Here is a 13,701-nt window from a genome sequence, read left to right on the forward strand (position 1 = left end):
GCTTTGAAACCTTTTGTCGTTTTGCTGCCAAATGATGGCCCTGATTGGCTGCATGGTGTTGCATAAGAATCTATGCCATGATTGGTGAAAAAAAGTGTTGTCAGAAAGAGTTCAGAAAGGTACACGCTGACTCATTACTGATAACAATCCTACTCAAATGTCATTCAAAGATGTCAAATGATGGTTTAACTCACTACATGCTCTTTTCTACTTCTTGTAGTCAGACCCGGTTTATTTGTATTATTTAGTTCATTAACTAGTTCTATAGTAGATCAGATGCTGACAGTAAGTATGTGTCTGTGTCCTGTTTATCTAGCTAGCTAGATAGATAGATCTGTGCCTGTGTGTGTGTGTGTGTGTGGTCCTGCATTATGAGCATTGTGGTGTTCTCTAGTATAGTAATATAGTAATACCAGTAATTCTTGACCTTGTGGGGACTTGACCTTTTTTCGGTCCCCGTGAGGAAAACAGCTTATAAATCATACAGACTTAAGTTTTTTGAGAATCTAAAAAAGCGGAAGGTTTTGTGTGAGGGGTAGGGTTAGGGGATTGAAAATATAGTTTGTACAGTCTGAAAATCATTACATCTATGGAATATCTCCATGAAAAATGGAAACCTGTGTGTGTGTGTGTGTGTGTGTAAGCTCTTTTATCGTTTCAGCCTTGTTAGATTTCATTAAAGATTTAAATTCTAGTCTCTTTTAATTTCTGTTAAAAAATATTTCTGACTGATTCCCTGATTGCCACATTAAAATGTCAGCCTTAAATCATCTTAAAGGTAATGCTGTTGATAATTTTCTAAATTCTAATCAGCTTTATATATTCAAGATGTGCAGCATGTTTCAGTTGTGTTGTTTCATACAATGGTTGGCTGATGAACATACTACAGTCTAGTTAGCAGAAACGGAGGGCGTATGTATGCATAAACTCAGTGGACTCAGTGAGCTGATGTTGATGGTCAGACAGTGATAATGATTAAATCGGGTCAGATATTGTTGTGCAGATCAGTGCGGTCAGAACTGTTTATCTCTCCCTCTTCGATTTTAATACTATTCAAAGGGATAGCTCACCCAAAAATAAAAATTGTCATCATTTTCTCTGCAAGAGTTTCTTTCTTCTGTTGAACACAAAAGTAGGCATTTTGAAAAATGTTGGTAAACAAACAATCAAAATATTACAGAAGTCAATGGCTACCGTCAGCTGTTTGGTTACCAACATTCTTCAAAATATCTCCTTTTGTGCTCAACAGAAGAAAGAAACTCAAGTTTTCAAAGAAAGAACAAGTGGAGCGTGGTGAAATGTTTATCCACAGGTCTTCTGGCTAGGCTGAATATGTTGAAGTGAATTAATGTTTCTCTAAGCAAATTCACAAATTTAATATGTGCACAAGTTTGCAAAGGTCGTTGCCATTATCTAAGAAGGTACATTAAATGTATAGCATATCTTACCTGACGGTGATGCAGTACTGTAGAATGCAGATATATCTAGGAACTAGTGGCTGCTCTGGTCTAAATCCTCATTCACAGGAAACCAGGCATGAGATATGTATGTTTAGTAACAGTATGTTTATTTTATTGTATTAGGTCTACATTAGCAGAATGACAATACTATCTTCAACATTTTGAATGCAGTAATTAATCTCAAAAAGTTTCATTTATGAGAGAATAAGTAAAAAAATCTGAACCTAAAATGGTAAGGATAAAGAATAAATAAGGGTGAAAAGACAAAAACATTGAAATATCTCTTTGAATTGTACAAACAACTGCTATTAGTTCCTTAAGTGCCAACAAATAAATTACTATGATAATGTTCTTAAAAAGAGGCAAAAAACACAAACAACAGCTACGAATATACTGCTCCTATAAGTTCTGATGCAATAATTTTCTTGAACATTTTGACACATTGTAGCATAAATAGACATTTATTTCTTTTTAAGCTTATATGTAATAGTTTGTTGTAAATTCATTTTTGCATGCATTGCAATTTTCATCCCATTACCTCATGCGAGTTACCTTATCAGCAGTTATGCATGCAGTTAGTAGCTCATCTATTCATATGTTGTATTGTTTCGTCCTGACTTAACCGTTTACAGACAAGGAGGCCTGTTCATCTTTGATTAAATAGAGTGGACAGTAAAGTACCCTTTTCCTTCATTTTACTGAGAGAAGAACATCTGCTTATGGCAAGCTATAGGGTTGTCAGATGTCTGTGAAAATGAACATTCCTTGAAGATAAACAGTAGTAGGATTAGACAAAGGAATGAAGGAAAAAGTATAAGTGCAATGCTGGAGTGGTTTAACACTCTCTGGCTGAGGCTAGACAACCTGCATTGACTGAAACAAAAAAGGAAACCTGAGATACCAGTTGAAAATTATGATTATCTTTATCTCTATATACATTCCAGAATTGTTCATTTGGAGGATCTGTTAGCACCTGTAATCTTTTACTGGCAGTGGTGTTGATGGTAAATACTCATAAACTCTGGATGCTTTACATAAAATACTGTTTCTGCTGTTGATCGCTCTATAGAATAGATAGAAGGAATGGTGATCTTTAAAAAAGTTAAACTTGTTAAGAACCTGAAAAAGCTAGAATTATAGATAATTAACACTTGCTGTCTTTCATAGCTGCTTGGTTTCATGAACTGACTTGGCAAAAGACTCAGAAAAGAGATCTAGAGGAAAAGACAGAGAAGGAGAGCGTGTAGAAATAACAGTGCTTCTTGTTTGAGGTCTATGGTGAAGGAAAAGATACCATACTTTCCCTCTCTTTCTAGTTCACGGTGTTCAATTCATATTTATCTTTGATGCTGTTGTCGTCTTCAAGGTTCTTCTCAAGCTCAGGGTGATGCAGCTCAATCATCAGGAAGTAGATCACTGCCCCGGCCACACCGCCCACCATCGGCCCAACAACTGGAACCCACCACCAGCCATTTCCAGCACTGAAGCCACAGATAAGAGTCAAATCAAGACTGGGCAAAGTTCTGAATTTTCAAAGACACACACATATGGTGAGTAGTTTGAACTTGAATGACAGGAAGAAGAATTTACTGAAATTCAAAGAAAATTCAACACTGTCACAAGTTTCATAAAATTTGTTTTTGATTACAACAACCAAATGGACAAGAACAGATCACTTTTATTTGTTTATGTCTATATACATATAAATACATAAAACGGACCCAAAGTCTTCAACAATAGTGTGGTCTATTTTTTTAACATCTCTTATCCTCACCAAGGCTGCATTTATTTGAACATAAATGCAGTAAAAATAGTAAGGTTAATATGTTCATGTGATGACAAAGCTGAATTTTCAGCAGCCATTACTTCAGTCTTCAGTGTCACATGATCCTTCAGAATCATTCTAATATGCTGATTTGGTGCTCAACAAATATTTCTTCTTATTATTAAATGCTAGAAACAGTTGTGCTGCTCAATATTTTTGTGCAAATGTGCAGACAAAGATGCAGATGCCACTCTTTTTTATATTTTCAATTTCATACAATGACATTCAGACATTTTTAAGTGTTTTAATTGACCAAATATTGCACAAATTGTCCAAATATTAAAAATAATTTTTTTTTAAAAAGCTACTTTTTTATAGGGGGAATTTTGCATATTGAGAATTTATATCTAAAGAATTTATATCTGAAATTTTTATATCTAAATATTTCATGGGATAAAATATTAATCGAAAGCATGCATTTCTTTGAATTTCATTTAATTTTATTTCCACATCAATTGTCCATTACAGTTGCATTCTTTACGACCTCAATTCAAATTTAGAACTGAATTAGAATTTAAAAGGTATTCTCAATCTAATTCAGGACATTACAGGTGCATCCTGAGTTGTTCATCGGTCAGGCTGGTGGACGGTGTCAACAGTGTTGGTGTCTAGCTGTATAGACACTTATGCTTTCATTATTGTAATCTGTGCTAAGTGTGTCACTCCAGTGCTCCCCATCTGTAGCACTCCTTCCCTCTCTCAATCCCTTGATCCTTTTATAGGCTACTGAGAATACAAGTGCTCTCTGTCCTTGAACTTTCTCTACAAACAGGTTGGCAAAGGTAACTGTAAACAAATGCATTGCCACCGCATGCAGACACTTTGCTGAACAGAACTTAAGTAATCTTCATGCACACTGTTTATAACACCAGAGCCATTTGCCTTCAGGTAACCCCTAATCTGTTTTCCAGTTGGAAGACAGTTTAAGCATTTCCTCACGTAGGCCTAGTAGGCTATTGATATGTGATTAGCTCTTACCTGACGTCATTCTGTGTCTGTAGCTGAATAACAAATTATACAAAAATATTTGACTGCTGAATGACCAAATATCTTAGAGAGCCACACTGTAAAAAGTGATAACTTAAGATTGACTTAACTTAAAAAAATTGAGGAAACCCGTTGCCTTAACATTTTTAAGTAAATGATCATTTTAAAAAGTTAATTGAATTGTCAAGTTCACTTAACTTTTTTTAAAATTATTATTATTATGTACTTAATCATTTTAAGGCAATAGGTTTCCTCAATTTTTTTTAAGTAAATTCAACTTTCACTTTTTACAGTGCATGTAGTACATATGAGCAGTAAAGCATTTGAACAGAAATGCAAAACTGAATAATAAACGAAGCAATTCCAATTCCTAAATATGCCAGATAGGCTACAGTGTTTTGAAGGGTTTACACTGCTGAAATGTGTGATTGTAAACACAGCAGTATTCTATTGCATATATTAGGCAGTTATTTTTTTCAATACTTTATCAGTCTTTATTCGATCCTTTCGGTGTAGAACTGTGCACAAAATCTGAAGAGCAGCAACAAAATTTCTCTCTCTTTAAAAATGACCTGCTGTAGAAAATTATAGTTATAGTAAACGATAAGTTTTTTTTCTTTAATAGAAGTAAAATACATCCGGTCTTTGGTTGTATATTAACTTAACTTAATATATTCATACAAGGAGAATTCAGGCTGCCTCACGTACATTTTTAAAATTGCTCTAATATGCAGGAGACACACAAGTGCATTAAAAAATTCATTTGCTCTGTCAGAAGAATGGTGATAGGCCTTTGCACTTAGAGTCTATTTGGAGTTTCAAAAGGTACGTTAGTGGGTGGTGTGCCTCTGTTTCTCACATGCTGGTTGACTCTTTTGCCACTGTCCTGTTACAGCATAAGCAATAATACAGATAAGGGAAGAAGCAGAAAATCTGAACAAACAAAAAGAAAAAGACTATGTTAATGCATAGGGGGTTTTCTGTACCTGAACACTTCTAGTCCCCATCCTGCAATAGCAGTGAAGAGCCGAGGTCCCAAGTCTCTGGCAGGGTTGATGGGATAGCCACAGTTCAGCGCCATGGACACTCCGATAGCCAGGATGCTCAGACCAATAACCAGTGGCTCCATTCCTTTAGGTGCCCCAATATTCTTCTTATCTACAATGGCTAAAATACAGAGGACCAAGGCGCCTGTGCCGATCACCTGTAAATAGAGACAAATGAGCAAAATATTCTTGGAAGCTTGTTTTATCTCAGAGCAAGAAATAAATTTGTGAGAGAAAGTTATTGATAGTTATAATTATAACTAGCTAGTTATTTTTATTCTTGAGTTGGAAATAGGCTTTAAAAGTTCTCCACCTGAGATTTATATGCTTATGATTTATATGTACTGTTCCACTTTTAATTCCCCTCTTAAAACACAACAAGCCGAAGCACATGCTTTAACATTGGTGTGCTGTTCAATTTCATTGTATAATCACTAGTGAGATTACTGTGTTTTACTCACCTGATCAATGAATCCATTTAACAATGAGAGATCTTCACGTGGATATGAGGCAAAGATACCTGCTGTGGCATTTTCACCAACTACAATTTGTTTTCCATCAGCAAAATTTGCGAAGGCACCTGTGGACAAGATAATTAGCTAGAGAAAATAATTCATAGGTAGTAATTTAACGAGTGTTTAGTGTAATTATAAAATAATTAAAACTAAAATTATAAAATAAAACATTAAAAAAAAATACTACTGCAATCTAGAAAAACTAGGCTTTTGGTTTACAAAGCAAAGCTGAACCAACATCGTGAAATGTGACTGAATTTGTGATCTGCGTCATTAGTTTCACTTTTCACCACATCATTCATAAGAATGAGCTCATTCAATCCAGTCACTGTGACCAGTGCTAAAACAGCTATACCTTTAACAAACTTTTAAGAAGTCTGCCTTAGGAATAAGAGGAGCCAATAACAGAAACCAAACAATAGAAGTGCCCTGAAAACGTACCATAGTACAGACAGAAGACAGCACCAGAACCAGCAAAGGCACCTAGAAATTGGGCTGCCACATAGACAGGAAATTTCTTTAATGGGAGTTTCCCCAAGACAGCCATAGCCAGAGAAACAGCTGGGTTCACATGTCCACCTGCAATGAGATGCAACAGTTGAGGGACTGCAAACTTTTGATGACAGCAAAGCATCTGTATTGGTTTTAGTGGTCTATTTTTGTGTGGTGATTTTGTATTGATTGAGGTTTGCTTAAAAGCATGCTGAGGTTTTTTGTAGTATAGATTGCCATCTATTAGAATCAAAAGAGCAAGCTGCGTCATTAATCTCACACTCACAATTATGTGCTTTCTCGAATTGCTATATAGGCATATCTCTCACTTTCCCGCTCCATAAGTGATTCCTCATAAACACTGGCTGCAAAAACTAGTTGAGGTAATCAAAGGGAATTGGGTCTGACATAATCTGCCTAAGTCCTCAGACACCACCGCATGGCTTAGGAGTATACCTCAGCTTTGACATAAGAGCGCTCAGGCTTGCAGAACTGTCTCTGACCCCACTGCTTCAGAATGGAAAACACTGGCCTTTCCTGACCCACCTAACTGTTTTCTCAAACATTTGGTATCTGAATAAATGAAATAATTTGCTAATTTTTCTTGATTGCAGGAATCCAATCGTGTTGTTTGGGTATTTTGGAGAATCTAGAAAGCATAATAACAATTACTGCACATTAAAACACAACTGACTGGTTGAGGTAAAATATTTTTTGTCAATTTCGTTAAAAACCAGAATGAATTTTGTTCATTCATAAGACATTTTTTATAAAAGAAAGTATATTTTCAATTACGTATTTGTGTAGAGTCAGTAAACAATAGCCACTGACATTCATAGTGTGGAAAAAAATACTATGGAAGTCAATGGCTACCGTCACCAACATTATAACAAAATAAAGAAACTCATCCAAGTCTGGAACAACTTGAGGGTAAGTAAATGAAGAGAGAATTTTCATTTTTGGATAAACTAGCCCTTTAATAGTAACAGGCCAGTGTCTACACCTGACTTCCACCTGGGACATATGCTCCAGAAAAGCTCATTAGTTCAATACTGTAGTCATCATCACAGTGTAAGATTATCACAGTCATGTGGGCTGCTGGGCTAACCAACTTATTCATGCACAAATGCACACTTTTGACGACTTTTACTGCAGAGCTCTGGCTATATTTAACATCACATACATATATATTTATATATGGCTCTGTCTCCCCTTGTGACATAGTGAGAGGAGTGAACTGCTGAAAGCATGAGGAACAGATCTGCAGCTCAAGACTCATGAGCTCTGATAATTCAGTTGCATGCATCACCACAATAACACATGCACAACTGTGTGCTTGAGGTCTAGAAGCCACTGCCGAATGATAAACCACAGGGCCTCGTGCCCCTCGACACATTTCCCCTGAACAACCCAACCTGCAACACCATCATTGCCCTTTTATTCACGTTGATTTAAAAAAAAAACCTTCTTCTTGATGTCATCTTCCAAATGTGCAATTGTCATAAAAACAATCATTTAAAAAAAAAATATATATATATATATATATATATATGCAAACATGACAAAAAGTGCAATGAATAATTATTAGTATTATTAAATAAAATATTAAATGTGATATTAAAATGCTAACACAAATAAATTAAATGTATTTTTATTATCATCATTCGGTATTATTATTTTATGAAATTATTGTTTTTTTAGGATGACTATACACTTCCACAGTGCTGGTAAATTGTACGCTAACAGCTTCTCCCTCTGCTGATTTGTGAAAGCACAGTTCCTGTGTGAACTGAAGTGTGTCCTCACAATTACGATGCTGAATACTGTGACCCTAATGAGAACTTATGAAGTTGGCCAACCCTCATACACATAATATGTACGTGCATAACATCACCTTTTTCACAAATTTGCATTATCATAGTTTACACAGCTGTTTTCGTGTACATAAACGGCCAAAACGCATAAAATGTTTTCTGTTTTTAGTTGAAAACGGTGTGGTGTAAATGGCCCATCAGATTTAGGAGATATAGAGAGGTGGTTTTAAGGGGATAGTTCACCCAAAAATGAAATCAGTGGTTCAACTGTAATGTTATGAAGCTACAAGAATACTTTTTGTGCACAAAGAAAACAAAAATGATAAAAAAATTAATTCTTCTCTTCCATGCATCGTGGTACTCTCATGAACGTTTGTTAAAGACACAAAAGAGAAGAAATTCTTGAATAAGGTCATCATTTTTGTTTTATCGAGGTCCTTACTACCTTTCTGGGCCTTGAACATGTCAGTTCGTTGCTATCGATAAAGGGTCAGAAAGCTCTCGGATTTCATCCAAAATATCCTAATTTGTGTTCCGAAGATGAACAAAGGTCTTATGGGTTTGGAACGGCATGAGGGTGAGTAATTAATGATAGAATTCTTATTTTTGGGTGAACTATCCCTTTAACATTAAGTGGCATTGCATCTTATGCTCAGAAGCCGCTGGCACATGTAGGCACATCCAGTTTTCAGGGGCATGTGGATTGTGGAAATGCCACTGAAAATTACAGAACATGACATGGTATTACTACTCCAGTAGTGGCTGGCACATGCCGCTGCCTGTCAGAGCATAATGTAGATAGTAACATACACACTTGAAGGCAGAACAATATTTAATTCATTGTATGTTGCTTTCAAACGTTCATTTGCACAACCATTTGGCTTCTCGGTACTGTCCATTTTATATCTGTCTCATGTTCCACTGTGTTACTGCAGGGCAACTTCAATGATAAGCTTTTAAAGAAATTCCAGGAATCATCTGCATTATTATAACACATTATAATAAAAGCTTCATCTCACCATAATCCTTGAGGAATTCTCTTAATGAAGTCTGAACACAGATGTCCAATCTGGTTTTTCAAACCCGACACACGCCTCCACTTGACACTAAGCCTTATGCAATATTTAAGGGCATGTACTTGACCTATCATTTCCTCGTCCCCCTGTCCATCACTACAGTATATTTTTGAATGTCAGAGAAACCGCGCGGATCAAACACAATAAGCACAAGGCTTCCCCCCTCTATTATGTCGTTCATTAATCCTAAAATTTGCACTGAAGCAAATCCACCCTTCAATCTCTCACTCTTTAGGGTGAAAGGTCAAGATGGAATACTCGGTATGGGGTATATTTGATCCAGCTGTCTAAGGCTTATTACCGCATGAAAGACTTTTTCTACCTCACTAGCCTTTTTACTCCTTTGACCAGATTTAGGTTTTGATAGAATAAACACAAACCGCAATAGAGGAATAAATTGGGTTGTTTATGTAGTTTTGAACAGCCCAAGATCATGGATATTCTAGTGTTGCATATGGCGAGTAGTTGGTTTGCGTCGCGTGTAGGTTGAGCATTGCATGTTTTGTTGAGCATGATCAAAGATCACAAACAACCGTGAAAAACAGCCCTGATGGATAGCTAAATATGACCTTTGAAATGAGAAGATGCTTTGAACTCAACTGTCCCAGACTATTGCCTTTTCTTTATTAAATGCATTTTCATGCATTTTAAAGTTAATTTAAAAGTTCCTTTCAGATTTGTGTGTTATTTTTATAGCAGACTATAGGTAACAGACAGTCAAGTAAATTTATTTAAATGTGGAAAATGTGCATGTTACATAACCACAAGTGTATTTTTGACTTTCCTATTCGCCAGTGTGACCAGTTACCTGACACGCCTCCTGCCATGTACACAGCCAGCATCACCCCTAGAGTAAAGCCAAAGTGGATGGTGAGATTTTCTCCTTTTTTTTCTCTGCTGAGAATAGTCTGGGCCACTGAACCACAACCGAAGAGCTGCAAACAGGAAATGGGCAGAGAGAAGACAATTTAGCAAGACAATTAGTTGAAAAAAAAAAGCTACCGCCAAATAGATAAGAAAAGCACTCTTGTTGTGAAGCACTTATTCAAAACTAATTAGTAGGACAGTTTGTTCAAATGCTCAGGCCATTATGGTCAGGGCGGCACCCCAAAGCAACAAAATCTGTCACGCTGAATCAGAATCTTTTCACATAATTAACACCAGTAGAATACACTGTAGAAACGTCTAAGTGTCTAAGTGTACATGTTTTAATATCTAAATGAAATAATTTAAGTCAAAGAAGATTTGCAATATTACGCACAACTTCAGGTAGCAATTTTTGTAGTAAAGTGTAGTTCTCTTCACTCTAAGTTGTCAAACCCAACTTTAAAACAATTATAAAACACAAAACAGTTCACTAAACAGTAAAAATGTACAATACAAAGTACCGTGCAAACCTTAAGATTAGTCTATTAAAAATAATTGTGTAACATTTATATATCATGTGACAGTATCTGACTTTTATGAAAAATGCCTTTTTCCTGAGAACAGGACAATTTCTTTATTTTACAGTCAACACAAGAGCTATAGCAAAAATGTTATGATTGGAATTTATTGGAATTGTATTTTGGAGGACAGAATTACAACAACAACAAAACAGGCACATAAAACTAACATAAACCACTGCCAGAGAAATCGAGTATTTTTCTAATTAGACTAAAACATTGTAGTTACTGAGATAAAGCCCTTCACAGCATAAATCATAGCATAAACCATATGCAACTAAATAGCCATTAGAACTGATCTATAAGAAGCATAAATAAGGCGACACTTTACATCACTAGAGGGTGTTGCATGTAATGGAGTGCATTAGTCGAAATCATTATGCGGTCACACATATATCTATTATTACCACAATAATATGTGGCCACATGTCCATAAAATATTAAGTGCTTCTTTAAAATGAAAGAATATCAACCTCAACACCACCCATATGACAAGAATTAAATAAGTTGGGAAAAAATGACACAAAACTTGCAATATTCATCATAATTGTAATGCATTGAAATCTCAAAATTGTTCATCTCGGTTTACTTGGTTCTGAAGTCTTGACAGGCAAAAGACTTACTATTAGTACGAATGTCCCTAGTAATTCCGCCAGAAACTCTCTGATGATGTCCCGCCTCACGGTGCATCTCATCCTCAAATTTCTGAAGTTTTCGAGCTCCATACTTTCCCCGACAGCTGAGATGTGATGTCCGGGCAGACAGTTGAAGGCTGATCTCGCTGGAGTTTAAGTGTCTTAGGCTTTAACCTCCCCCGCCCCTCCTGCTGCTCAGATGTCATTAAACACACTGACATGACAGGTTGGTGCTTCCTCTTTGCTCTCACTCCATCCATCCTCCTCATGCTGAGACAAACACGAGAGTTCGACCAACTAGAGGAAAATATCATTACCTATTGGTTAAACTCTTGTTTGCGAACAACACTACAGAAGCGACGTTAGAACAGAACGTTGGAAATATAGACTCAGTTCTATTCACTCAATCTTTATTGTACAAGAAGCGTAATTTAAGTATAATTATTAACAGAAGACTTGCTGCAGTTAGAGTTAAATAAGCTATAAATTCAGTTCAATATAACGCAAACATATTATTATCTCTAGATCTATAAAAAAGCTTATCATTCCAGTGCAATAATATAAACTTAATTAATTCAATTTGTTGTATTTGTGGAGCTCTTAAAAAAGTTAAATGGTGAAGAAAATGCAGGATATTAGTACTTTTCATTTTAGTAGATTACTATTCAGAATATATATGAAAAAATTGCTTTATTTTTGCTGAATTGTCACGCAACCTGTGCGATTTTTATGAAATTGACTTGAATCCAAATTTACAAATGAACTTGCTTTCTATAGAACGTGTTTTTTTCAACTAAATTTTTAAAAGGTTTTTTATTTATTTATTTTTAATTGACCCCCATATTCAATACACAACGTTATCAGTCAGTGTGCTACATTTTACAATGCACAAGCAACAACAACAATTAAATACAGGTCTTGGTTTATTTATTTTCTAAATACAACATATCTTATATGTTTGGCTTACTTGCATGCTACTCAATGGGATTTCTTTTTTTCTGAGTATTATTTCCAGTTCTCATTCGGAGAAGCTTAATAGCACAACTTCAACTTGTAATACGTATGTTTGTCCGCCGAGTGGAGCTATTTGACAAAGTAAAAACCAAAGATGGCCAGAGTTTGACAGCGGCGTCCCGTGACTGTCGGTACAGACTGTGAAAAGAAGAAGCGATAGGATGGTAGCAGTATGTTTTGTTTGCATTAATCACTGTCACTTGTTCTGGGGTGTCGTCTTTGATGTGAGGCAGACACTGTCAGTGCTGTGAAATGAGGGGGATGTGCTGATGGAGAAAAAGCACCCCAGTGGGTTCTAACAAATTATAACACCCCATCCCCTTCATCATATTAACAACCCCTCAGCCCTATCATGTCACACATGATAACTACCATCACGCAGCCTGCTCATTAAAATGTTTAAGTTATATGTAGCCAATTTAAGTGTGCATGACAAAACTTTTTGGATTGCAAGCCTTGCATTTGTAGGTCATCATACAGAAGTCCATACAGACACAATTCACTAAAATCAGTGCGATTTTTTTATGTTCCTACTTTCCAAATGAATTGTTTAGTATTCAGACATTCATTCATTCAGACATATTTATTTATTTAATTGCAGTGTGAACAACATTTTATGACAGGACATTATTGTTACATATTTAAAGTGTGATGTTTCCAACTACAGCCAAATTATGGTAGCCTATAAACGTTTCCAACTCCCAAGATTAGGCTAATCTACAAGATTTCTCCGGTTAGCCCTCCGTGGAAGTGTGAAGGCGATTATTTGTTTTATTTATCTGCGACATAATCGTAGATGTTTTTGTTTTGAAGAGCTTCCTTATCCACCAATAACACAGTGGAAGTGTGAATGTCTGTGTTGGCTAATCCTTTAAACCACAACTTCTTTGAGAGTGTTAAAAGGCCCTTTTAGATGGTCTTTAATGTTTATTGGATATTCTGAGGTAAATGCTAACTGAGTCCCGGCGCTGCAGGAGGGACGGCGAGGAAATAACCTGTGATCGCTTGATGTAGAGAGTCGAATAACATTCTGACGGGACTGATATGTTACAGGAGAATCTGTGAGAGTGAAAGGGGCAAACGGGCTCTGCCAAAGAAAACTTTAACGTTTACGTGACAGTTTGAGCACCCCAGTGGAGAGAAAGCCAAGCTAATCTTAATTTTTTTTTTAAATATAGTAGCCTACTTTTATTGTTCATTACAGATAGCAAACAGACTGTATGCAAAACACACGATATTTATAGCCTATAGTTTGAAAAGAAAAATAGATTTAGTGGTCTACTGTACAATTTATTTAGACCACCAGACTGGTGTTTCATAGCAACCTACCATAAAACCTAACTTTTAAAAACTTGTTTATGACTAAATTTATTTTTAAAATATCTTAAAATA

The 13,701-nt window shown here is 35.9% G+C and overlaps 1 protein-coding gene across 2 annotated transcripts; it reads right to left on the reverse strand.

The window, feature by feature from the left end:
* Positions 1-38: 38 nt before the first annotated feature.
* Positions 39-11,488, reverse strand: aqp9b (aquaporin 9b). Of its 2 annotated transcripts, XM_058782908.1 has the most exons (7): positions 11,284-11,488; positions 10,024-10,150; positions 6,275-6,412; positions 5,780-5,898; positions 5,259-5,476; positions 1,449-2,941; positions 39-70 (listed from the first exon to the last, which is right to left on the reverse strand). In XM_058782908.1, the coding sequence occupies exons 1-6, from the start codon at positions 11,383-11,385 to the stop codon at positions 2,773-2,775; spliced, it is 873 nt and encodes a 290-aa protein (XP_058638891.1). In that variant the 5' UTR covers positions 11,386-11,488; the 3' UTR covers positions 39-70; positions 1,449-2,772. The 2 variants fall into 2 exon arrangements, with proteins under 2 accessions (XP_058638891.1, XP_058638893.1); XM_058782910.1 differs by lacking the exons at positions 39-70; positions 1,449-2,941 and adding an exon at positions 5,113-5,158.
* Positions 11,489-13,701: the final 2,213 nt, after the last annotated feature.

This window comes from Onychostoma macrolepis, chromosome 07, assembly GCF_012432095.1.
Source record: "Onychostoma macrolepis isolate SWU-2019 chromosome 07, ASM1243209v1, whole genome shotgun sequence".
In the NCBI taxonomy this organism is placed as follows: Eukaryota; Metazoa; Chordata; class Actinopteri; order Cypriniformes; family Cyprinidae; genus Onychostoma; species Onychostoma macrolepis.

What these genes read in the sequence shown, in the direction of transcription:
- aqp9b (XM_058782908.1), bottom strand. Translation starts at nt 11,385, where the DNA reads ATGGAGCTCGAAAACTTCAGAAATTTGAGGATGAGATGCACCGTGAGG. An exon ending in TGTCTTCTGTCTGTACTATG is followed by an intron (nt 5,899 to 6,274) that starts GTACGTTTTCAG and finishes TCTTGTCCACAG; the next exon opens with GTGCCTTCGCAAATTTTGCT. An exon ending in TGGGGACTAGAAGTGTTCAG is followed by an intron (nt 2,942 to 5,258) that starts GTACAGAAAACC and finishes CTGTGGCTTCAG; the next exon opens with TGCTGGAAATGGCTGGTGGT.